Here is a 22,991-nt window from a genome sequence, read left to right on the forward strand (position 1 = left end):
TCTGTGGGTGCCCAGATGTGCACAGTAGGTGGGTGCAGATGCAGGTGGGTGTCCAGACATGCACGGTAGGTGGGTGCAGATGTGGGTGGGCGCCCAGAGGTGCACAGTAGGTGGATGCAGAGGTGGGTGGGCGCCCAGAGGTGCACGGTAGGTGGGTGCAGATGTGGGTGGGCGCCCAGAGGTGCACAGTAGGTGGATGCAGAGGTGGGTGGGCGCCCAGAGGTGCACGGTAGGTGGGTGCAGATGTGGGTGGGCGCCCAGAGGTGCACAGTAGGTGGATGCAGAGGTGGGTGGGCGCCCAGAGGTGCACAGTAGGTGGGTGCAGGTGCGAGCGGGCAGCAGGCACGCAGGGTACGTGGGTGCAGCTGCGGGTGCGTGCCGCGGGGCGCGGTGTGCGGGCCCGGGGTGCCTGCAGGGGCCGGGCGGAGCGAGGCAGCGGGCCGGGCCGGGCGGGGCGGGGCGGGCCCAGGCGGCGGCGCCTGCGCGGGCCGTGGCGGAGCTCCGCGAAGTTGCGCGGGGGCCGGGGAAGTTTCGGCGCTGCGCGGTGGCGGGGCGGTGGGCAGCGGCTCCCGCTCCCGCTCCCGCTCCGCACCCGCGCCGGCGCGGCCATGGCCTTCCGCCGGCGGGCCAAGAGCCACCCGCTCTTCAGCCAGGAGTTCCTCATCCACAACCACGCCGACATCGGCTTCTGCCTGGTGCTCGGCGTCTTCATCGCCCTCATGTTCGAGGTGAGACCCCCCCCATCCCCGCCTCCGGCTTCTTCCGGGGGGAAGACACTGTCGCGGGGGGGTGATCCCCCCCATCCCGCCGGGGTCAGCCCACCCCGGGCCCGCGGCTGTGTGCGTGTCCCCCCCCACCCCTGTGTGCACCCCCGCTGTGGACGGGATGTCCTGGGAGCCCCCCTTTGTTCTGCACGGGGTGCCCCCCCTCCTTCCCCCGGCAACCTCCCCGGGGCTGCTTTGGCTCGGGGGTGTCCAGGGCACCGCATCCCGGCGAGGTGACCCCATCCTGCTTGAGTGGTGGCTGTGGGGTGCGGGACCCCTCCGTCTGGGGTGCAGAGTGCCGCCCTATTTATTCCCCATCTCTCTCCTGCCATCAGAGAGATGTGCTCCCCCCCCCCCCCCCCCCCCCCCCCCCAATTCCCATGGGCATCCAACCCAGCGGTGTCTTTTGGAGGTGGCACATGCTTCTGCCACCCCCAGCCCTGCCTGGGGTCCCTGGCTGCAGAAGGGGGGAGCACAGGGGGTGGCGAACGCCCTTCTGCAAACGCAGCACCACTGCTGGGGACGGTCCCTGCCCCATGCCACTTCCCAAGCACCGAGGGGTACCTCAGCCGCCCGACCACATGCAAGGAGAAAACAAGCCCTCACTGATATTTCCATCGATTGGAAATGGGAAAAGTATTTTTTTTTCCTTTTTCCTTTTTTGTTTTTTTTTATAATGTTAGCCCTTTTCCAGATGTTTTCTCCACAGCTTGCTGATCCCGCGCCGTGGGACGAAGCACCAGGGGCTCCTGGGCCTCACGCAGATGCGGCAGCTCCCCAGCCTTTCCCCATCCCGGCCGTCCCGCTCCACGCTGGGCCATGAGAAGGCATCCCTGCCTCCTCTGCGGGAAACCTTTGCCCAGTTGGGGTGGCCAGAACCCCCCGGGAAGGCCGTTGCCCCGCCACCGCCCCAGCGCCGTGCGGAGCCATGCTGGGAATGCCACTCTCCCCCTGCTCCGTCTTTCCCTCCCAGCTTGCTTTTTCCTCTCCTCTTTCGGGGAGGAGACAGGGGAGGGCTGGAGGCCACCGCCGTGCAGCTTTGCTCGGCGCTGGGCACCCTATGCAGAGGCACCTCGGGCGGCTGCAAGTTGTGGTCAGCAGCTTGGGCCGGAGCGGACCCCCCTCCCCCCAGCATCCCCCGCACAAACCCTCCCCTTCAGCGCAGTGCCACGTTTCAAAGCAAATCCGGACGGGAAAGGGGTGGCCGGGGGGCCTGGCGGAGGAGGAAAGGCTCCTTCTGTAGCAAATCGCAGGAGGAGGAAATCCATTTCCTTAATACCCTCCCGGTGGCAGCCCCCTTCTTCTCCCCCCCCCCCCCTTTTTTTTTCTGCAAATGCATTGAATGAGCGAGTCGCTTCCATTGCACAAACCCCTTTCGATGTGCTTGTGTGTATGTATATATATATTTAAGGGTCAGAGGAGTTTCAAAACTAACCCAAGAGAGCCAGCTGTATTCCAAAGCCACATGCAAATGTTGCGAAGTTAGGCTGCAAGTTTCGTAGTCATACTTTAAAACAAAAAAAACCAAAGTCATGGAGGTTGCACCTCTATCAGGGTTTCTCCCCACAGATGTTTTTTTCAGGGTGCTGGTTCCTGTGGTTGTTTGTCAGGACTGCCATCCTGGAGAGGTGGTACCCAGGCTCCTGCTGCAAAAGCTTTTGGTTGGTGTGATGCTCCAAGGGTGGTTTTGAAATGTGATGTGATGAAACCCCTGTGGAGGTGGCATCAGGGAGGGTTTTGTGGTGTTTCTGATTTTTTTTCTAATGTCTTTTAATTAAATCTCCTCCAGTAGCTGGGAGGCAGCAGTTTCCCTGCCAGTGCCGCCACTGTTCCGGCAGACCTCGGGGAGATGGTTGCTCACCGTGCCAGGGCGGCTTTCAGCGCTCCTCCCTCTGCACTGCCCAGCTGCATCCCTGCCCAGCAGCACCATCCTGCATCTTCCCCTTGGCATAGGGTTTGGGACAACTCTTTTGGTCCTTGTGGATTTTTTAGTCTTTATTTATTTATGTATTTATTCCTTCTGCTTTCTCTTCCTCTGGAGGAGAAATTGGGCTCTGCTCTTCTTCCCCAGCCCTCCAAACCATCTGTGCCCGTTTACATCACCTCTGCTGTGAGTAGAGCTCGGATATTTCTGCCTTTGGACACCTTTTCAGTGCTTCCTCTGCAATGGTGGGGAGGACATGTCACTGTCCCTTCTCCTCCTCTTTCTCTCTGTCCTGCTTCCCATCCCGCAGCCAGGCTCCCACCTTCCCTGATGCTGGTGGCCACAGCCAGGCTCAGGCTCAGCGGAAAACGCCGAATCCTGATCACAATAGGCCATTTCCTGCAGGGGAGGTTTCTGCGGGGAGGCACAAATGATATTTTTAACCTTTTCCCAGGCAGCCCCCAGGAGTTGAGTGCTTGCTTGCACAGTCACCCTGCTCGTGGAGATGCTCAAGGGCTGTTGCAGGTCTGTTCCCTCCCCAAGCATGATGCGAGGCATGCCTTGAGCATCCTTTTGGGTGTGCAGCCTCTTCCATATCCAAATGGATTGATGGCTCCACCAGCCTGGTAATTCCTTGGCAGTGAGGCGTGGGTACCAGTCGTGATGGAGATACCGTTCACATCTTGCTTGATGCTCAACTTCACTGCCAGCTGCGCCACTAGTGCCATCCCAGCTTCAGGGAGGGGATCTTGGAGCACAGAGAATGGCATGAGGCTGCTCACCGGTGTTACAGGTGTGTTGGGCCTGATTATTTGAGTATTGTGCACGTTTTAGATGATCATAGCATTGCTCAGGGAGGGCAGCCCAGGGCTTGGAGGGGGTGCCCTCAAAGAGAGCTGTCCTGAGTTGGGCACTGCAGGGGTTTCTGCCTTCCCAGACAGCCCTAGGCCTTCAGGGTGTAAAAACACACCCAGTGATCATCTGCGTGGTGCCAGGGAGGGATTTTGCTCTGTGTGTGTGGCTGCTTCATTCACGAGCGAGCTGGAGGCCAAAAAGAAAAGTACCCCTTTTTTTTTTTTTGTCAAAAAGCATTTTAAGTGTGTATAGAAGTGTGAAATGGGTGCTCTCCATCCTTGCGCAGAAATCACTCTGCATATATTTTTCCACCCTGCTTTGCAAAAAAATGAAGCCAAGGCCAGGCTGGGTTTAACCTGCAGCTGCCCAGTGACCTGTGTCCTATCTGGGATGGCTACTGTGCGTGGTACCAGATCGATCGGCCTCGTGTGTAGGTTGAGTTCAGGGGAGACCTCACTGGTTTTGCGGGGGCGGGGGGGGTGTTGTTCTATATCACAGGCAGGGGCTGCTGTGATGGCCTCTGTAAGGTGGGGAAACTGAGGCTCAGTCTTAGTTCTCCTTTATGCCCGGAACTGGCTGCCACAAGCTCACGGACAAAGCTGGGGACAGCTCCCGATGCTTATGCACGGGGTGATGGTAATAGTTATAAAACATTGTAAGACACGCCGTGCCCTTGCTGCGCTTTCCCCCATGCACAGGGCTGCGGCCATGAGTCATGGTGTCCCAAACACCGGGTTGTGACACTGTCAAACGAAGGCGGCTGACGAATGAGCTGCTATTTCCAGGCTTCCTGCTAAATATACTTTCCCCTCCCTGGTCCCTTCTGTAGTACTCTGCAAAAATTAAGGCCTTCTCATCATTAACAAGGGAAAACAAACTGTGTTTCTGCCTCCCTTGGTCTTTGCCAGATGTGGGAGCTGAGGCACGCAGGCGGTTTAAAGGCTGAATAGTTGGGTAAGAGTGGGGAAGAAAAAAAGGGAAAAAAAGTAGAATTTAGGTCTGCTTTTAAAAAGAGAATAAACAGGAGGGAACGTGAGGCAATGATAATCGTGTCGTACCGGGGGACAAGCTTGTTTGAGGGAGCAGGGGGGCTGCGCTGCCCTCGGGGAGGCTTTTTTGTCAAAACAGGCTGTTTACTTTTGAAGGCTTTGGTCCAAAGTTTGGCCTTTAGTTTACATATAGGGCCTGTGTCAATCCATACCGTGGATCAACAAGTTTTTCTTTCAATAAACACTCCAGCTGGCGGAGGGAAAAAAACACCCTAAGTTGTGAGAAAAGCCTTCAGACAGCATTTTATCTTTAATTAGTTTGAGTTGTTTTTCAAGCCCTGGAAATATTTTCCCGGCTCAGACTTCAGAAACTCCCCCAGCCTCCCCCGCCAGGCGTTTGGAGCCGTTTCCTTCCTTCGAAGCACTTTTAACCCAGGCAGGACCATGGGGGTGGCTGGGTGCCTGGGGGCTCTGGGGTGGGTGAGGACAGCAAGGGCTCTGCAGATCACACTGCGCTGAGGCTTTGGGAAAGGGAACCGTGTTTTGTAGTGACCTGGTGCCTCTCTGTGAAGGGTGCTCAAAAATTATCCCTCCTGAAAATCTTAGGGTTTGAGAGTCGCAGAGGGTAGATTTTGGGAGAGGTGCTGAGCTGCCTGGATGCGCGTGCTTAGATGCCTTTATTAAAAGCTACTCGTGTGCCTGCAGAAGTGGGATTGGGAATTTGGTTCGGGCTTTTACAGGGTTTTGTGGCAGGGAAAAAACCTAGATCTAAAAAGGGTGGGGGGAGCTTTGCTGGTTTGTATTAGGCAGCCACACTCCAGGCTAGCGGGGCTGTGAATTTTTTCTGGTCACTGCATTATCAGGGAGTAGATGCATAGTGGTGAATAGTAGATGCATAGTAAATGCATAGTAGTGCTGGGATTGTTTGGCTTTATCCGTCGCTCTGCCATCAAGGGCTGTGAGGTTGATGCGCTGATTTGATTTCTAGCCGTATAGCTCTGTGAGAAAGAGCCAAAGCCCTGTCCTGGCTGCTCTGAGCATCGCAGGAAACTGTGGTCTTGATAGACACATTCAGTCTTGCCTCTTCACTGTCCAGCTGCCCTTTGGTCCTCGGGTTAGTGTCATTAACCACCAGAAACCCACTTGCCGCTGAAGATGCTGTTTGCTTTGCGTGGCTGTAGAGAGCCCCTAGGGTAACTGCTTCCCAAATTTAGCTGGTTCAGGCACATCCCTCATGCCTGGCAGGATGAGGCCAGGATGAGTAGCATCTCCCTCACCCCCTTGGGCAGTGGTGAGTTGCATAGGGGTGCCCTTAATGCAGGACAGGGAGCGAACAAGGAATACACAGCCTTTTCTGTATGTTCCCCACTCAGCTTTTCCCATGCAGACAAATCCCTCTCCCACCCTATAAAAATCCCAACCCAAGTCATGGTGCTCTGTAGGATTTGGACATCTGGCTGCTTTGAGAAATGGCTGAAGAGGGGAAAACCAAAGAAGCAAGTCAAGGAAGTGGCCTCACAGCATCACCAAAAAGAAAAAAAACCCACAAACCACCAACCTGGAGAGGCCCTATTCTGTCTCTGCCTGCTGCAGTTCTGTGGCAGCTCTGGCTCTGCTCACAGGAGCGTGCCTGGCACTTCCTTTCCCATACCAGCATCTTGTTTCAGAGCAAACAGACAGGGAACGTCTTGTGCTTCTGAATAATCCTCATGTTGCTCTTCCCATTACAAACTTCTGCTTTCTTTGGCTGCCTGCAAAATGTTCAACGTGAGCTCTAAAGCTTTGCCATCCCCAGTGCTCAGTGCTCCTTCCTGAGCCAAGAAAACCTGGTTTCTGCCTGCAGGGGACCTGGAGGTGGCATTGCTGGAAGTCGTGGTTCAAGTGTTCCCCATTTTCCAGGAGGTTTAAGCTGCTCAGTGGTGGTTCTGTCTCTATGTGCTATGCAGGGCTGTATAGCTATGGGCGCACTGTGGGTGCTCCCGGTTGATGTGGTGGAGGGGATGCTGGGGGGGTTATGGCTACAGCGTGGGATTTGGGGGCCTGATGTTCACTTGATGGAGCTTAGCTGTGACCTTGGCCAAGTCATCTATCCCTCCGTGCCCGCTGGTAAGGGGTGTGTTGTGAGCAATGGCAAAAAGATGCAGGTCCCTCCATGGATGTGCAAGGTGTCCTTCACCTTCAAGAGTGGAGGGATGTCACCAGTGTCCTACTTAAGGTGGCTTGTACCATGCATTCCGTGCTCCATCTGCCTTGGCTGCTAGAAACTGCCACTGCCTACCTGAACTGAGATGTCCTTGTGGCAGTGGTGGGGAGGTGGAGTTGAACCAGCCAAGGGTGTGTGGCATGACTGGGATGCTGGTGGCCTGGCAGGTGGTGAGTTTCAGAGGACAGAGCTGAGCTGGACCATAAGTACACTGTTCTGGGTTCCCTGTGCAGTCGCACAAATGCCCACAAAATGAGATACAGTCTTTTGAGCCCTTGGAAAGCCCAAGGACACTTTGGAAATGCTGCCTTGGCTGTTAAAGTCCTGCTGGTGCCCACGGAGAAAAGGTGCGAGGGCGAAGGATGGAACCCTGCACACGTTCAGACATATCCATGGTCAGTGTGAACACTTTAAAGCTGGTTGTGGAAGAAAGGAACACCTTTGACGCCTGGGAGGAGACCTTCCCTCCATGTAAGGGCTGTGAGATGTCCAGACGTGGATGGGGAGGTTGGATGCTCCGAGGTTCGGATTTGGCCCCCGAAGCTGCTGCTGTGGCCCTTGGGGAGTGGCTGCAGGTGTGTGCCGGGGCTTCCCCATCCACCAAATGGAGAAGAGAGACAGTTTGTCTTTGGAAATCTGTCTCTCAGGAGCTTGCCTACATCCAGGAGGTTACATTTATCTTAGGCTGTAAAACATGTCTCACAGGCTTTAGAAAATAACCTGCTACCTCTCTGTAATGAAAGGTGAAGGGGTGCAGAGGTGGCCCACGAAGCTGCTGGTGGTCCTCTGGCCCACAGGAAGCAAAGGCAGGTGTGGAGGTGGGACAGAGCATTGCTTGATCCTTGAGTGGATGGAGGAAACCTTCCTACCAGGCCCTCTAGAAAAGAAGACTAGGAGAGTCCTTGCAAACCATGTTGGGCCTGAGCACTGTGCAGCACTGCTCCCGCCCCCCGAGATGTTCCAGGCTCATTTTCTTGGACCCACAAGTCTGGCTTAGGGCCCCTTTAGCAGGTTAGGAGGCTTCATCTGGAAATGATGTCTTGTTTCCAGCTGTTTAAATGTCTGGGTGTCAGCCAGATACTCGGATAGTTGTAAAATGTTCAGTGCCCGCTGCTGTTGGCACATCTGTGACACGGCCATCCATTCCTGCAGCATCACGGGCATCGCTGGCTTTGTGCATTTGTTTCATGCCCCGCACCAGCTTGTAATGAGGTTTGGATGTAGAGTCCAGGTCATGGTTGTGCTGTACTGCTTTGGGATGAAGCAACTTTGTTTTCCTAGCCAGCAAGGTTTGCAAGAGCCAGAAGTGTCTCCTTAAGCCAGCTTGAGGCCAGGTGATGCGCTGTTTCCATTACCACCCCAAACTCTGCCCGTGGTCTCCATCTCCCTTGGCAGAGTGCTTCTTTCATCTAGTCCTCCATAAGCAGAGCATTACATGTGGGATTTCTTTTTTTAAGTGGGGAAAAAAATAAGAATCCCCAAACATCACGAAAACATGCCATAGAGTTTGCTATCCCCCAGCCAGCGCTGCAGAAGGATGGGCAGTGCTGCCTGTGCCAGCAGCAGGGAGCCGCCAGCCAGTTGCTCAATGCTCGTGGGGGCCGGATGGGAACACTTGGCAAAGCCCCACATTCCCCCCCTGCAGCTACATCCCACAAGATGTGAAGCAATATTTCCAGCAGGATTTTTAATAGCCTACAGCTCTGAAACAGTTGCAGCTACGTCTGTGTGAAATGCAGCTCAGCTCAGCATCTTCATTGGTGGGCACAGGATTTTTTGGGGGCTGGTTGTATAAGGCTGGGTGCTTGTGAAGCATTGGAAGGGTGGCTTGAGGAGCCATCAGAAAGGTAAAACCCTCTGGTGACCTGCTGGCAGTGTGGGGTTGGACGGGATGAAGACCTGTGTGGTGTTGGATGTCCGTGCACTGGATTTTGCTGTGGCCCCGGCTTGAGGGTGCATCAGTCTCGGAGATGCTGCTTTGGGGCATCCTGCAGATGTGCTGGGATGGGATGCTCTGCCCCATCCCCACAAAGCCTCCTGCTTCACTGCTGGGGAGAGTCATTCCTTTGAATTAAAAGCAATGAATGGAAGAGTGGTCAGCACAGCCCTGGTTTGCAGGGGGCCTGATGTCTCATCCCAGGCTTTTTTTCCCCTTTTTGGGCCAGCCTGTGATGCTGGACATTCAGCTGGGATCTTGTGCATGGTCCGTGCAAAGTTTAGCTCTTTTGCCAAAGCTGCTTCCCCCCCACCCCCCATGGGACCTTCGTGAGCACCTGCACGGTCTCCAAGGGGTCCAGCCTCACTGGTCCCATGGCTGCTGTTATTAGAGGACTCTCCACAAACATGCATGGGCTAAATCCATGTGCACTATGGGGCTTTGCAGCTCCTGAGCTTGCTTGGGTGCTGGGTGCTGCCCTCCCTACCCAGGCCAGGCTCCCAGAGTGGATGGGAATGAGGGATGGTTTTAATTAACACAAATGGCCTGCTGGGTCTGGTTCCCCATGTCTCCCAAGCACCAGGTCGCTGCTACAGGTCTGTGCTACTGGAGGGATGTTCATCCTTGAGGGGAAGCAGGGAGCTTCCCCTGTCAGGATGGCTGGTGGCTTTTATGGGTGCATTGCTTTTCCAGGTTTCTTCCTCTTTTATAATTACATTTCTCCTTCCCATATCCCAAGTCACTGTTGGCAAACCTCTTCCCTAGTGAAGCTGAAGCCTGCGCATCTCCCTGGATGATTTTCCTCCCAGCAGAATAGGGAAAGGGACTAGAAGGTGGCAGAGGAATGGATTCAACAACTAATTTGCTTTTTGTTCCTCTCTGTGTGTCTTTGACAGGTTACAGCCAAGACTGCCTTCCTGTTTATCTTACCTCAGTATAATGTTAGCGTGCCTACAGCAGGTAAGAGATGCTTCTGCTGTGGATACCCTAAGGGGAGGGTCAAGTCGTGGTCTGCCCCTAACCCTCACTGTTGGCTGGCCTGAGCTCACCCTCTGCTGATGCACACCGCTCGGGCCCTTGTCTGCTAGTAAAGGAAATCTAAAATATAAGATATGTGGAGGAAAAGCAAAGTTTGAGTGGCTCAGAGCACACTGTGTCTGCCAGCCCTCATACTGCCAGGATTGGGATGAAATGCATTCCAGGGGGTTTTAGGACTTCTTCTCTACCGTGTTTCTGCCATAGTCAGGCTGCTCTGCGCTCTGCAGAGTGAGAATTCTCCTCCAGGCCTGGTCAGGCAAGATCAGATTGCCTTATTGCATGCCCAGCGTAGCTCTGTGCCCTGCCAAGTAGCAGGAGGCGTTTAGCTCTTTGCTAAGCAGCAGGGGCTGTGCAGATAATTGCTGTCTTTATTTACTGGGGACGGTGCAAGGTGAGGGTGTGGAGATGCCCGCGGTGCACAGCATGCCTGCTCCGAGCAGCTGATGGTCCTGATGCACATGGAGAGTAATTCAAGGAGGGTCCGAGCTGGCGCAGGTCCGGGTCTGATGGACCAGAGGATGTGTCCCAGGTCCCAACCAGAAGGCAGCTGGAGGCTCAGCCCCTGTTTGTATTTTGGCTGCTAGCAGCTACCTTCCTAGCTGAGAGCCCTTCTGGGGCTGGCAGCAATCTGGGCACTGGTGTGGGGGCAGCAGGGGGTGGTTTGGGTAAAGCCCTGGGCTCAGGATGAGCCAAATGCCCCAGGCACAGAGCCTGGCTTGGTGGCAGAAAACTGCAGTTAATTAGAAGTGTTTGAGTAATCCTCCAAGGGAGGAGCAGGATTGTTAAGATTAGTGAAACTATGATGAGGCAGACACGCGGAAGATAAAATGTCTGCCCCTTAAAGTCTTTGAACGTTATGGTTGAAGAAATCACCCAGCTTCTAGATTAGATTGTGGTCTGCGCTCCCCTATGGCACAGTCCAGACAATTTCTGCTGCCACTGTGTTAAGGGATTTATTCTTTCCTGATGCCAGAAATCTCAGGGGGCTGCATAATCATGTCACCAAGACCAGGTACTGGGATATCAGTATAGGGCATGAGCAAGCTGAAGCCGTGAGGAGAGAGACCTTGATATAGCAAGCCTGCTCGGAGGAGGGGTTATTGCTCACCTGAATTTTTCCAAGGCTGTTTCACACCCCTCACAAGAAGGATGCTGTTGCCTGTGAGCTGGCAGATCTTGCTTTTGTCTCCCATGCCCAACGCACACACAGCTCCTGCTAGAGCAGCTTCTGAAATACCCTAGGGAGAGGAGGCAGAGCAGTTGCACATGTGCATAATATTATTCTCTTTAGACTTGCACTTCTATCTTTTATCTTGCACTGGGGTTGAGCTCTGTGATACAGGCAGTGTTTTACCTCTGGGTTTGCACAGCACTCTGCTGGGAACTCTTTAAGGGCAGAGTGTTTTCACATCCTTACGTCAGGTGTTTTCATATATCCTATTCAAATCTTATTCATGCACCTCATATCTTAGAAATCTGAACTGAACCTTTGTGTGAGGGTAAACAGGGATGGTGACAGACAAGTCGCCTCCCAGCATTGATATTAGGAGAGGATGGATAGGATCAGGGTAAGGGAGAGCAGCAGCTGAGGGTGGGCTGAGCTTTGCATCACGATGCTTTCTGCAGCGTCCTACAACAGCAGCTTTCCCAATTCTGCTTCTTACCCATAAGCTGCAGGGCTGCAAATAGCTGCCTAAATGCAATCGTCTGGGATATTTTGGGTGCTCCTGTTGCTCCAGAAGAGCAGGGCCTCCCATGGGTCCTATTTCTCATCAGTGCCACTGTCTAGATCTCTTAATAGCGCAAGGCATCTACATTTAGGCAGCTGAATCCTGCTGCAGCGGCTTTCAGGCGTGAGTGGGAGAGACTGGGTGTTGGATGATAACTGGGGGGGTGGAAATCCCATCCCAAGCCCTCATGCTCCCAGTGGGCTATCCCTGATCCCATCACCTGCTTCAGCACTGCCTCCATGTCTTCATCCCTCCAGGCTGATAAGCTCCCATCTCTGCAGCTGGGCTATCCCCAGCCCCTCACCTCTGGCTGGGAAGGCTTGAGGTGTCCCGAGTGTCTCCTCCCTTGAGGTGTGTAACTATTAGAGGGGAAACCATCCACCCTCTGCCAATTAACTAACCCTGGCTAGAGCCCTTTCTTCCCGCCCTGTGGCAACTGGCACAGTCGTGACTTCTCTCTGCCTCCACCTCCCCAAGCTGTGTGTTGGGAATAGCCCACACACGCACACACACACTAACCCTTAAACCCTTACCTGGAAATCATTTGGGTCACAAGGATTTGACCCACCGTTTGGTCTCTTTGCAGATGGGGAGCTGATCCAGTATCACTATGGGCTGAAGGATTTGGTCACCATCCTCTTCTACATCTTCATTGCCATCATCCTGCATGCGGTGGTGCAGGAGTATGCCCTGGATGTGAGTGCCATTTGGTGTCTCAAGTCACCAAGATATCTCAGCTACCATGGTGGCACATGATCCTGCTGCAGTTAAATGCTGTTCTGGGGGTGGTCTGGGGGTTGAGGTGGTGTTCTGGGGGCTGCTTGAGATGGGGGGGAGGAAGAGGAGGGAGGGTTGTTGACCCAGTGGCTCATGTTTTCTTTTCCATTTCTCTCCCTCTGCTACTTCCCAGAAAATCAACAGGCGTCTCCATCTCTCCAAGGTCAAACACAGCAAGTTCAATGAATCGGGACAACTGGTTGCCTTCCACCTCACCTCTGTGATGTGGTGCTTGTACGTTGTGGTGACGGTAAGGCACAAGGCTGGCTGGACCTTGGGTTCCCTGGGTGGGATCGGTGGTTTCTGGAGTGCAAAACCCCAGTGGCAGCAGAGTCCCCAGCTAGTCCCTGGGCCAAGATGAGCACATTTCGGCAAGTTTAGTTTTCAAGTGTGATGGGTCTTCGCAGCCACTGAGTGAGGGCAGCCTGGGGGCATCCTTCTGCTTTATGCAAGGCACAAGCAAATGGGCTGTGAAATATTTTGGGAGCTGGACCCCAGAAATCCTGCCTGGCCCCATCACCTCCATCCTCTGCTCCGGAACCTGCCGTCTTTCTCAGCCTCTTATTTTCCTTCTTATTTATGTCCAGTGCCTTGGGGTTTTTGGATGTCCTTTGCAGGGTTGTGGGGCTACTGGGCAGATGTTTGTGATCCCTTGCTTTGTGGTCCCTCTCTTGGCAAGCTGGTAGTGATGGGATTGCTGAGAGCAGGGAAACCACGCTATGCCTTGCATTGTATTGGGGATGTTTCAACCCAAAGCAACTGGGTGAAAAAATGCAGAGTGAAAACATTTCATTTTGTGGTGTAAGGGGGAGGGAAGAACAGGCATCATTGGAGAGATCTGACTATTTTGGCAGTGTGAAGTGATTATGATGCTTTGATATTGGTGGCCACTGGGGACTAGCTGTGGTCGCCAGCAGCACTGGGGATGGATGCTCAGGGGTAGGTCCCCTCCCCCCACTCAGAAGGTCCTGCCAGCCCCCCTTAGAGGACTACTACCCCCTTCCAGGCCAGCATTTCTGGGGATCAGCTGGCACTACTGCCCCATAGGGCTGTGGGGAGGGAAGCTTTGGCAAAACAGTTGATGCCGCTGTTTGTCGGCTGCCCTTGCCCAGTGCCAGACCCATCCCTCGCCACGTGCAAAGCATCAGCCTCCTCTGCAAACCTCCATTCCATGACATGCTCCCCAGATGCCCCATGTGTGCAGAGGTGGTCACCATTTGCAGCACTTGCACTTCCCCTGGCTTCCCTCAACTGAATAAAAGGGCTTAGAGCAGATAGGGCATGGACAATGATAACAGGTAGGTGCTGGGCTGGATGAATTTCCCATGCTAGCATCTCTTGTGGCAGGAGCTGTGCAAGCATGGAACAAAAAGGGAGCCTCATCCCATAATCTGTCCTGCAAGCATAAGTCAAGAGGCTATAGGTGAACGCAGGCAGGTGGAAAATTAAACTATACAATGCATATTAAATTAATTTTTTTTAGGTGTTTTCTTTTCCCCTTTCTTTTCAGAAGTACTTCTTTTTGTTTAAGTGATACTTGGGTTGGAAATGCTGGTGGGGAAGAAGGTCCCCAGACCAGGCCCACAGTTGTTTGGCACCATGCTACAGGCATGTCGCCCCCACGGCTCCAGAGCATCCCTCTTGCATTGCCCAAACTCCATAACATCCTATCCTGAACTTGGGACTCTGTGCAATGGAGCAAGAAGCCTTCAACCCCCAGACACAGGGGCCTAATGAAACTTGAGTGGGGTGCTAGACACCTATGAACATGGCTTTCACAGGGGACAAGGTTTTTACTACAAGCTGAAAGGACTCTGGTGTCATCCCCAGTTCCTAGTTCTGCTGAAGCAGTAGCCCACCTCATCGTAACCATGAGCTGCCTTCTTTTGCTGAAGGCTTGCATCTTTTCTCTTTTTCAGGAAGGATACATATCTAACCCCCGGAGTTTGTGGGAAAACTACCCGCATGTTTATCTTCCGTAAGCACTGACAAGGGCATTTTGTTCTTGGACTGACCACTTCCTTCCTCTATATGGTTTTCCCTGTGGCTGGGAGCAAGGCACTGACAGCGCAGCGCCCTGTGTACACACCCTGCTGCAAGGATGCTGCAGTGAGATCCCGGGGGATGGGGGATATCTTGTTTGTGGCCCTGGGGAGGGGGTTGCCGGAGGGTTTCCTCCATGAGGAAGGTCCTCTGGGCTTGGTTACTCATTGTGGCTGCTCCCTGCTTGCATCACCTTGGGCAAGTCGCTTCACTGTTCATTTTTCATGGTAGAAATGAAGTGGGAGATAGTCCTCCCTTCTTGGGTTTTTGCAAGAGCGAGGCTAGCTGAGAGCATGGAGACCACAGCACGAGTGTCTGGATAAACTCTGGGCATGACTAACTCAGCTCAACATATAATTTCAGCCCAGAAATGATGCCTCCTAAATCCCGTGGCTTCAAAGCGGTGGAGGGATTCCCCAATGCTTTGTGGCCAGACTCCTTCCCTGGTGCCCAGGTCCTTGGGGTCCTGTCGTGCCCCAGGATGGCTCACGTGGCTTGTCCCTGCATTTCAGGTTCCAGGTGAAGTATTTCTACCTGTGCCAGCTAGCGTACTGGTTGCATGCACTGCCAGAACTCTACTTCCAAAAAGTTCGCAAGGTGAGATCCAGACGGGTATTCCCACGCACGCTGGGGATGCTTGAGGTGGTTTGCTCACTGACATTGGGGAAAGTGAGCTTTGGGAGAGTGCAGGTGAAGAGGGACAACAGGTTAACGTGGCTTTCTGCCCCTGCCAGGAGGAGATCCCCCGCCAGCTGCGGTGCATCGCTCTCTACCTGGTGCACATCGCCGGCGCATACCTCCTCAAGTGAGTTGGCTGCCTCAGCATCCCATCCCACACTGTGCATGGTGCTGAGCAGGTTCTTTTGCAGTGCTAGTCACCTGGGAAGCCTCAGCAGGGCGGGGAGCTTAAAAGGGAGTAAAGGCGAGTGTTTGAAAAGCAGATTGTGTTGAAGCTCACCTCCCGACTGTGGGCCGTTAGTCAGACCGCTTTCACAGACGCACAGAGCTGGTTTTGAAGTTCAGTGATGTTACAGGAGTGCACAGGCAGTCTCTGTTCACAGGGCATTGCAAAGCAAATGTTAACCAAGGACCCAAAATGCAGACTGAGAGGTGCATTCCCCCTGAGTGTGGGAAGCACACTGGGGTGCTCTCTCAGCACGGCATGCCAGGCAAGCTCTTATTCTTCCTCTGAGTGTGTGCACAGAAGAGCATTGCCAGTGGTTAGGGGTTTGTGTTGGATCCATCCCAGCTGTGCTACTGGTTCAGTCTGCTTTGATGTTTTGGGGGCAGGGATTCCCCCCATGTCAGTCCTGCCCCCACTGTTGCAGAAAGGTCCTGCTTTGGGCTGGTGCTGCAGCTTGGGGTTGGCAGTGGAGATGCTGTCGCTGGATATGAAGAACTGAGTTTGACCAGCCCAGTGATGCTTTATTTTTTTTCTTTCTCCTCCCTACTAGCTTAACCCGCTTGGGGCTGATCCTCTTGCTGTTGCAGTACTTAGCCGAATTCTTCTTCCACATGGCCCGGCTGGTCTATTTCACGGATGAGAACAACGAGAAGCTGTAAGCAGGCGAGCTGGCTGTGGCTTCCATCCTCCGGTGTCCAAGAGAGCCATCAGCGTGACCTGGGGCTTGCTCTCACTTTCCAGCTCAGCGCTGGAGGCTGTTCCTGCTGACACCTGTGCTTGCCCTCCTGCAGGTTTAATGTCTGGGCTGTCGTGTTCGTGGTCACCAGGCTCTTCACCCTCACCTTGTACATCCTGGTCATTGGCTTTGGGCTGCCACGAGTGGAGAACCAGGCCCTGGACCCCGAGAGAGGGAACTTCTTCAGCTTTCTTTTCAACAATATCCTCTTCAGGTAGCAATGTCACCTAATACATCTTTCTTGGTTGTGTTATCCCAAGGTGGGTTTTGCCAAGTTTGGAAATGCTGGTGGGGATCTGATCTAGGTTCCCTTTAGAGAAAGTCCTGACAAGCTGGGAGGGTGTGGAGGGAGCAGAGCAGGGTTAAAGGCTACAGAGCCACAATGGAGGGGAAAAGCCAGCAGGTAAGTTGTTCACTGGGTGAAGTTATAAAGCACGAGTCTACCTTAAAGAAATGCTTGCAGGTTTTCCCTTCTGCACCTGTAACTGCGTTTACACAGATGTGGTCACTGAAAAGGTGTTTTCTGTTCTGCTAGGACATGTTTTGCTGCCTGTTGACATGGGAAGCGGAGGATGGGATAGGTTCCTCATGTCTTGCAGTCTCTCTGTCAAGACTGGGAGCCTTTCTCACCCATACAGCAGCTGTAGGTTCAGTTCAGAAGTTCCTAGGACAGGTGCCTGGTCATTCCCAAACTTTTTGAAACCACGGACTGCTGGCACACCTGAAGATTTGGAGGATTTTTTAGCTGCCTTCCAAGCACATCCACCTTTTAGATGTATGGAGCAGCTGGGGACATCTTGCCCTGTGCAGTGGTTTGGGCAGTGCTGTTTGGGATGATCCTATTAATCCGTTTGTGCCCTAAAGCCTTGAGTCAGCAATGCCGGGAGCACATGAGAGCTTTATGGTGGGGAGGGAAAGGGAAGGGGCTGCCCTGACCTCAGGGGGTGGCTGAAAGTAGAGACGGTGCCTGCCTCGGGTGCTCAGTGCAGCCACCCAGTGGCACCTCAGCTGGAGCCCTGGTGTGGGTGGAAGGCTGGGCTTGTGGTGGCCTCGCTCCTCTTCTCAGCCTGCCTCTTCTCCGCCCCTACCAGAATGAGTGTGCTGCTGTTGGTGTGCCTCTTCCAGGCCTCGGTGATGTGGCGCTTCATCCACTTCCAGCTGCGGCGCTGGAGGGAGTACTGGAACGAGCAGAGCAGTCGGAAGCGAGCCGCTGCCGCCGCCAGCAGCAAGCAGCAAGCCAAGCCACTCAAGAGGGACTCGGGTGAGTGCTGGGACTGGTGTGTCATGGGGTGGCACCGTGGGAGGCATCAGTGCTGTGGTTCAGCATCCCCTCAGCAGGCTGCTGCCTGTGCAGGCAGTGCTGTGGCAGCGCCTCCTGCTCAGTGCTGAGCCCAGCGGGTCCCCAGCAGGGTCATGCCATGGTGGGGGCCTTCCCCTGCCTGTGGGCCAGCCCCAGGAGAATGAAGGGTTTGACCTGTGCAAGGGACAAAGTTTTCTCCCTCCATCCCCAGGTTACCATGAAAATGGAGTGGTGAAAGCAGAGAACGGCACCTCGCCACGAACCAAGAAGCTGAAATCGCCGTAGAAGCAAAAGTTTGTCTCCTGGGTAGGAGGGCGAGATACCGGGACTAAGAAGTGACCCCTCCTCCTGATCCTTGCGAGTGTCATCTTGAATGGCTTGGAAACCAGTCATCTTCCCAAGGTGTCTCTCGCTCTCCTCCTTTCCTTTCTTGCTCTCTTGAACCATTTGCAATAAAACCAAAAAAGGTCCCTTTCCCCTGCCCCCTTCCCCTCGTAGGAACCTTTTCCAACCCTCCTGGTTTTGCCTTCCTCTGTTTCATCGTAAATCAGCGTGCAATTTTTGTTTTCTTTTCTATTTTAGTGTTTGGTTATTTTGGATTATTGTTACAAGTGCATTGTAGGTGGTTCCAAACAATCCTTTTTTTCTTCTGTAGCATGTTCCTCCCCTTTCTCAGTGGTGCTTCCCTGAGCCCCTGGGACAGGGCCATGGCAGCTTGAAGGCACCACATGTCTCTTAGGGGAACAGGCTCCTGGGGGATTGTGCTGGGGCTCTGTGACCCTGAGGCTCAGGGGTGCTTTTGGGCAAGGGTTGCCACTCCTGGGGCATGTCTGGCCAGTGCTTGCCAAGTGCCTTAGGATGGTGCTGCTGCGAATAGCAACCAGGGTCTGCGGGAGGAACCTTAGCTGTGTCTTGTCTCATGGTGGACCTCTCGTTAAGTGGGGTTTTTCTGACCCCTGGATTTGAGCTAATTCTAGCTCAAATTCACCTCCTAGCCTTTGCTTGCCCAAGCTCTTCTGGTACAGCTGGGTCTCTTACCCTCTTTGCTGCAGGGGGTGAGCTGCCCCGTAGTTATTCTGGACTTCCCAGCCCCAGGAGCTGGGCTCAGGGCTCTGCAGCTTGCAGTGCCTTGTCGTGGGGCAGCAGCATCCTCAGGTCCATATGAAACCTTGAGTCCTGCCCCACTCTGAGTGGTGGCCTGGCTTGTGGCAGCCCAGGCCCTTTGCCAGTTGGTGTGTGCCTCATGGACCTGGTGTTCTCATGGCTCATGACCATGTCCAGGTGACAGACTAGCTGCTGCAAAGGGTTTTTGCATCAATGGGACTGTGGCCCTCATGCTGTCACCTTAGCCTTCCTCATCCCTACCGTACCAGTCTGGCAATGCCATCGGCAGCCACCAGCTTCACTCTTCGTTTCCAAAGGATACAGAGCTTGTATCCGCCGAAGGTGCTATCAAATGCAGGGTTTCTTCCAAAAAACGTAGCCCCTTCATCCCTTCTGAGCTGTGAATGAGATAACAGGGAAGGGAAAGGAAGCCGGGGCTGCAAGGAGCAGCTTGCATATTAGGAAAAGCTTAACTTGTGACGCATAGCTGTTAGCAGATGGAGTTGTCTCAAATCTACCTCAGAGGCCATCTGTTGGTTCAGACCACTCTCCCCTCTTGCTCCTGCCTGCTGCCACCTATATCTGCTGGCAGGAGATTTCATGGGAACCCCAGATCCCACCAGCTCAGTCCCTTGCTGCTTTGCTGGGGAGCAGCATCTCCTACCTGGGGTTTCATGGGTCAGTGCCATCTCACTGAGCTTCTTCGGGGTGCCATGCACTGCTCTAGGTTTGGCTGGCTTGCAGTGGATGGGCATCTCACCCCACAGCTCTCCTCTGGGGCAATTTCAGTAGCCAGGCTTTGCTGTTGGTGCCTCTTGTGCAGCAAAGCTGGCTGTAGCTTTAGTTCTGCTTCGCCACAGCAGGAACAAGCGAGCAGTGTGCTCCCCCAGCTGGGTGAGAAGAAGGGGGCACAGATTTGGGGGGAGCGTGGGGTGCTCTTCAATATGCAATCCAGGATTGAGGTCCACCTTCCTTGCGGGTGAGGGAGGCACGTTGTCCTTAGCGTGCCATTTGCTCAGCCCTTGGAGCAGCTGAACTCTGGCTCTTTCTGAGTGCAATCCTAGCTTGAGGCTGGCACAGTTGTCCCTTGCATCATTCATGTTTTGAGGAATGGGTGACAGTTGATTTTCTGCCCCTCTTTGAGTTGAGTGAGGTGTTTTATCCTCTTTCTGTAGATGCCTGTTGTCCTTTCCTCCCCCTCTTGTTGAGCTAACACTGGGCACCGGAGGGAGAAAATGTGCAGGGACACGAGGACAGTTGGTTATCCCCACAATCTCTTGAGTGTCAACTGAGAGATACTGGCAGGAGAGGGATTCCCCCTTTTTCAGGGGAACTGAGGAAGGAGACTTTGGAGCAAACCCCTTGACGGTATCTTGCAATTGCTCTTCATAGCCCTTGCTGGGTAGATAATGCACGTTTTGGCTCAGAGGCAGCCACAGTACCTGTGGTGCAACGTGATCAGAGGGGGAAAAGAGCTTTACATTAGGGAGTATGTGGAAAAGGTCTAGCGTGAGAGGTTTTGTCTTTCTACTGCCTCTTCCCATCCCCAGGCATCCACTGTCACGTGCCCTCTGATAATAACCGCTGGCCAGCATCTCTCCAGAGCCTCAGCCGGTCCTTCCTGCAAAGCCGGTGCCTCACAGCAGCTTTGACTCTGTTAACAGGTGACACAAAACGGTCCCCCAAAAAACAGGCTGCTGAATGATTCCTCCTCCTGCCTGCTTTGCTTCAGGAGCTTTTCCACTCACAAAATCCTGCATCTCCATACAGTAGCTAGTTATGCTTTGTATCCCAAGTGCCTTATGTTGCCATGTAGTCTCTTGTATGCTTGATCTGTGTACTATATCAGTAGCTGAATGCCCTCCCTCTTTACAATGTATGTACAACATATGCTACAACTATGTGTTTTTTGGTTTCTTTTTGATAGAGCTACCAGTAAAAGGGACAGTTTGTTTTGGAAGCCTTTCCACGTGTTCTTTTTTTTAAAAAAAAACTTATAGATAATGGGGCTTTTTTTGCCCTCCTCTGTATTTAGTCCTCAGAAATCCCCATCCTTCTCTTGTTCCACCCAAATGTGGCAGGTTTAGGTATTTTTTTGAGCTGAGCCTTTGTTGTAAGGCAATATGTGCTGTCACCCCAGAGGTTTGCAATCCACCCTCCACTGGCGAGGCTGCCATGGGCTACTTCTATCTCTGTCCAGTGTGAACACCATCCCCTTGGCTGCAAGCCCACAGTAACTGCTTCTACATCCATGTCATTTCTCAGCAGACCAAGCCCTCTCGTTAGCCCAAAGAGCTTTTTCTTTCCCAGAGTATTTTCATTGCAAGCCCTTAGTGGTCAAACTTTCCTTGACCGCTCTGCGTACAAAGATGCCACAAGCTCACTTTCTTTGAGTGGATGCTTTTCTCGTGCCCCATCTTGTCAAGCCCTGTGTCTTCTGCAAAAAAATTCCAACCCCAAACAGGAGCTCTTGTCCACCACAGTGCAGAAAGCGTTAGAGACTATGCAAAACTACAAGTCCTTATGATGCTATTGCTTGCACCCTTCCTCTGGGCTTGAGGCTGCTTTTGTAGTCTGTGTCCATTATTCAACCTAAGAAGGTCGGGGGTTGAGGAATCTCTTGATTTTTTGGTGTGAAGCCTGATGTTTTCCTGCCCTAGCCTAGAAGAGCTATGGAATACCAGGAGTAGTTCTCTCTTTTTGTCTTAGATAGTTGGGGAATGAGCTTGGGAAGAGAAAAGGGGCATAGGAAGAACAGATGTAGCATTTCACATATAATTTTTGAGTGACTTATGTTATGGGGCATTACAGTTGTGTTGGCTTTTTTGTTTGTTTGTTTAGGATTCTTTCTTCTTACTCATCATGTTTGGGTTAGTAGTAAAGAAAACAAGTTCCAGTTCCCCTGTAGGTCCCCTTACCCTTAACTCACCATTTAAAAATGTATTTTTGGTAGGCTTCCTGGTTGGAGGGAAGAACGACTACCCTAGGATGCCTCCCCCTTGCCTCCAAGTGACTCTTGAAGCCTGCAGCTGCCCTGCCTTTGCTGCAGTGCCTGGGGGTGTACAGCAGCCTCAGTCTCTTGCCTTAGATGAAGTCTTGGTAGCCGGACCCCGACTTGTGTCAACAGTAGATGGAGGTTGTGGGGTCTGATTTACAGCCTTCCCGTAAACCTCGTGCGCGTGTAATAGACTGTTTGATGGGTAGGTTTTATACTCAGTGAAGTATGTTACTTCGCCTCAGGGCTGGGGCAGGGGTGGTGTTGCCCACAGCAGGGAAGAACGGCTGTTGTAAAAGCCAGGCAGAGGCACGGCGTTTTTCTTTGAATATGTTGAACTCGATGGACCAGACTTCAGCAAAGGAACTTGAGGAAAAATTCTGTTCTTCCATATTTATGCTTTAGTGCAAATTTCCTAATTTTGGAGGGGGTGGGGGGAAGTAAGAGTCTCTGATATTTTATCCTGTTTGTTTCATTCTCCCTGTCACTTAAAGTTTTTTGTATGGATTTTGTTTGTTGCTGTTTGTTGTTAAATGACTTTTGTGCTACACTCAACAAAAGTATTTTTCTGAAATAAATAAATAAAAAGCATAGATTCTTCCATTGCTGCTGTCGGCTGATGCTTTTAGCACTCTGCAAAGCTGTATGCATTGCAAAGCAGGCTGTGATGGGTTGTAATTTCTCTTCTGCTGTACTGGACTAGTCTGTTCCCTTCGGCGCAGCATCTTGTGTCCTCGTATTCTCCACAGCTGGGTTTCATCTTCTTGCATTTCCCATGTTTTCAGCACAGGCAGCTGCTTCTGAGTTAGTTATCTGTGGCTGCCTTCATCACTGGGAGTGGAGGATAAGGGCATTTGTAGGGTATGATTTATCTGATGTGGTTTAGGTGCATACTTTATGGTGAGCTAAATTGTATACTTTCGGCAGCTGGCCCTGGGCATACTACATGATTTGGCTGAGTATTGAGTTAGGTTTGCAGCACGAGCAGAAAACAGTTTCTTTCTTTTCTAAAGCCTACAGCTCCAGTAATTTCATCTGTAAATTCTTGGTCTCTGGGAAAGCTGATTAGGATCTCATTTAAAAGTTAGCCTTTGTCTGCTGATGCTTGGAAGGCACACCTCATGCAACACCAACCCACGCTTTGAAATCCAACGTGGACCAGAGAGAGCTGTGGCGATTCTTGGTCAGAGTGAGCAGCAGCACAGAATGGGCCCAAAGGGAAGAGCGGTGACCCTTCTGAACAAGGGGAGACAGGAGGGAGCTGTCATGTGGAGACTCTCGGCTGTCTGAGGGGAAGTGAGGATCCACAGCACAAAAACTGATTTAAATAAGCATTTTATTCCAAAGAGCTTTGTTCTCAACTGGGTGCATGATAGCTGCCTTTCATATGTGCTCAATGGCAATACCTTGGCAGGTGTCATTTGGGGTGAGAAGGTCCCTGCCACGTTTACCTTCATGGAGGGACGATCAATGTGACTCTTACGTGGAGCACAAGTGTCATAACTCTATTGCTATGCCAACTGCCAGTTTTCCCTTTTCATTGGACCTGTCTGGTAAGATGACAGGTTGCATAAAATGGGTTTAGATAGTATCTCAGTCCTAAAACCATTCTCCCAACCTTTTGTTAAAAAATGCAAAGCTACTGGCAGCAGATTTCTGTACAGACCCCTGCTGTCTCCATAGCTATATGAGA

General features: G+C 52.8%; 2 protein-coding genes across 2 annotated transcripts in view; both read left to right on the forward strand.

Moving 5' to 3' along the window:
- LOC130151244 (serine protease 55-like) overlaps window positions 1-22,991 on the forward strand; it is a 230,975-nt gene that overhangs the window by 81,653 nt on the left and 126,331 nt on the right. The gene's annotated exons all lie outside the window — the stretch shown is intronic.
- Window positions 473-21,901, forward strand: TRAM2 (translocation associated membrane protein 2). Its single transcript, XM_056343204.1, has 11 exons — window positions 473-728; window positions 9,568-9,631; window positions 12,026-12,135; window positions 12,350-12,466; window positions 14,136-14,194; window positions 14,772-14,856; window positions 14,994-15,064; window positions 15,714-15,818; window positions 15,955-16,113; window positions 16,991-17,160; window positions 17,411-21,901. The coding sequence occupies exons 1-11, from the start codon at window positions 609-611 to the stop codon at window positions 17,482-17,484; spliced, it is 1,134 nt and encodes a 377-aa protein (XP_056199179.1). The 5' UTR covers window positions 473-608; the 3' UTR covers window positions 17,485-21,901.

The sequence above is a fragment of the Falco biarmicus genome, chromosome 6 (assembly GCF_023638135.1).
Source record: "Falco biarmicus isolate bFalBia1 chromosome 6, bFalBia1.pri, whole genome shotgun sequence".
NCBI classification, from domain to species: Eukaryota; Metazoa; Chordata; class Aves; order Falconiformes; family Falconidae; genus Falco; species Falco biarmicus.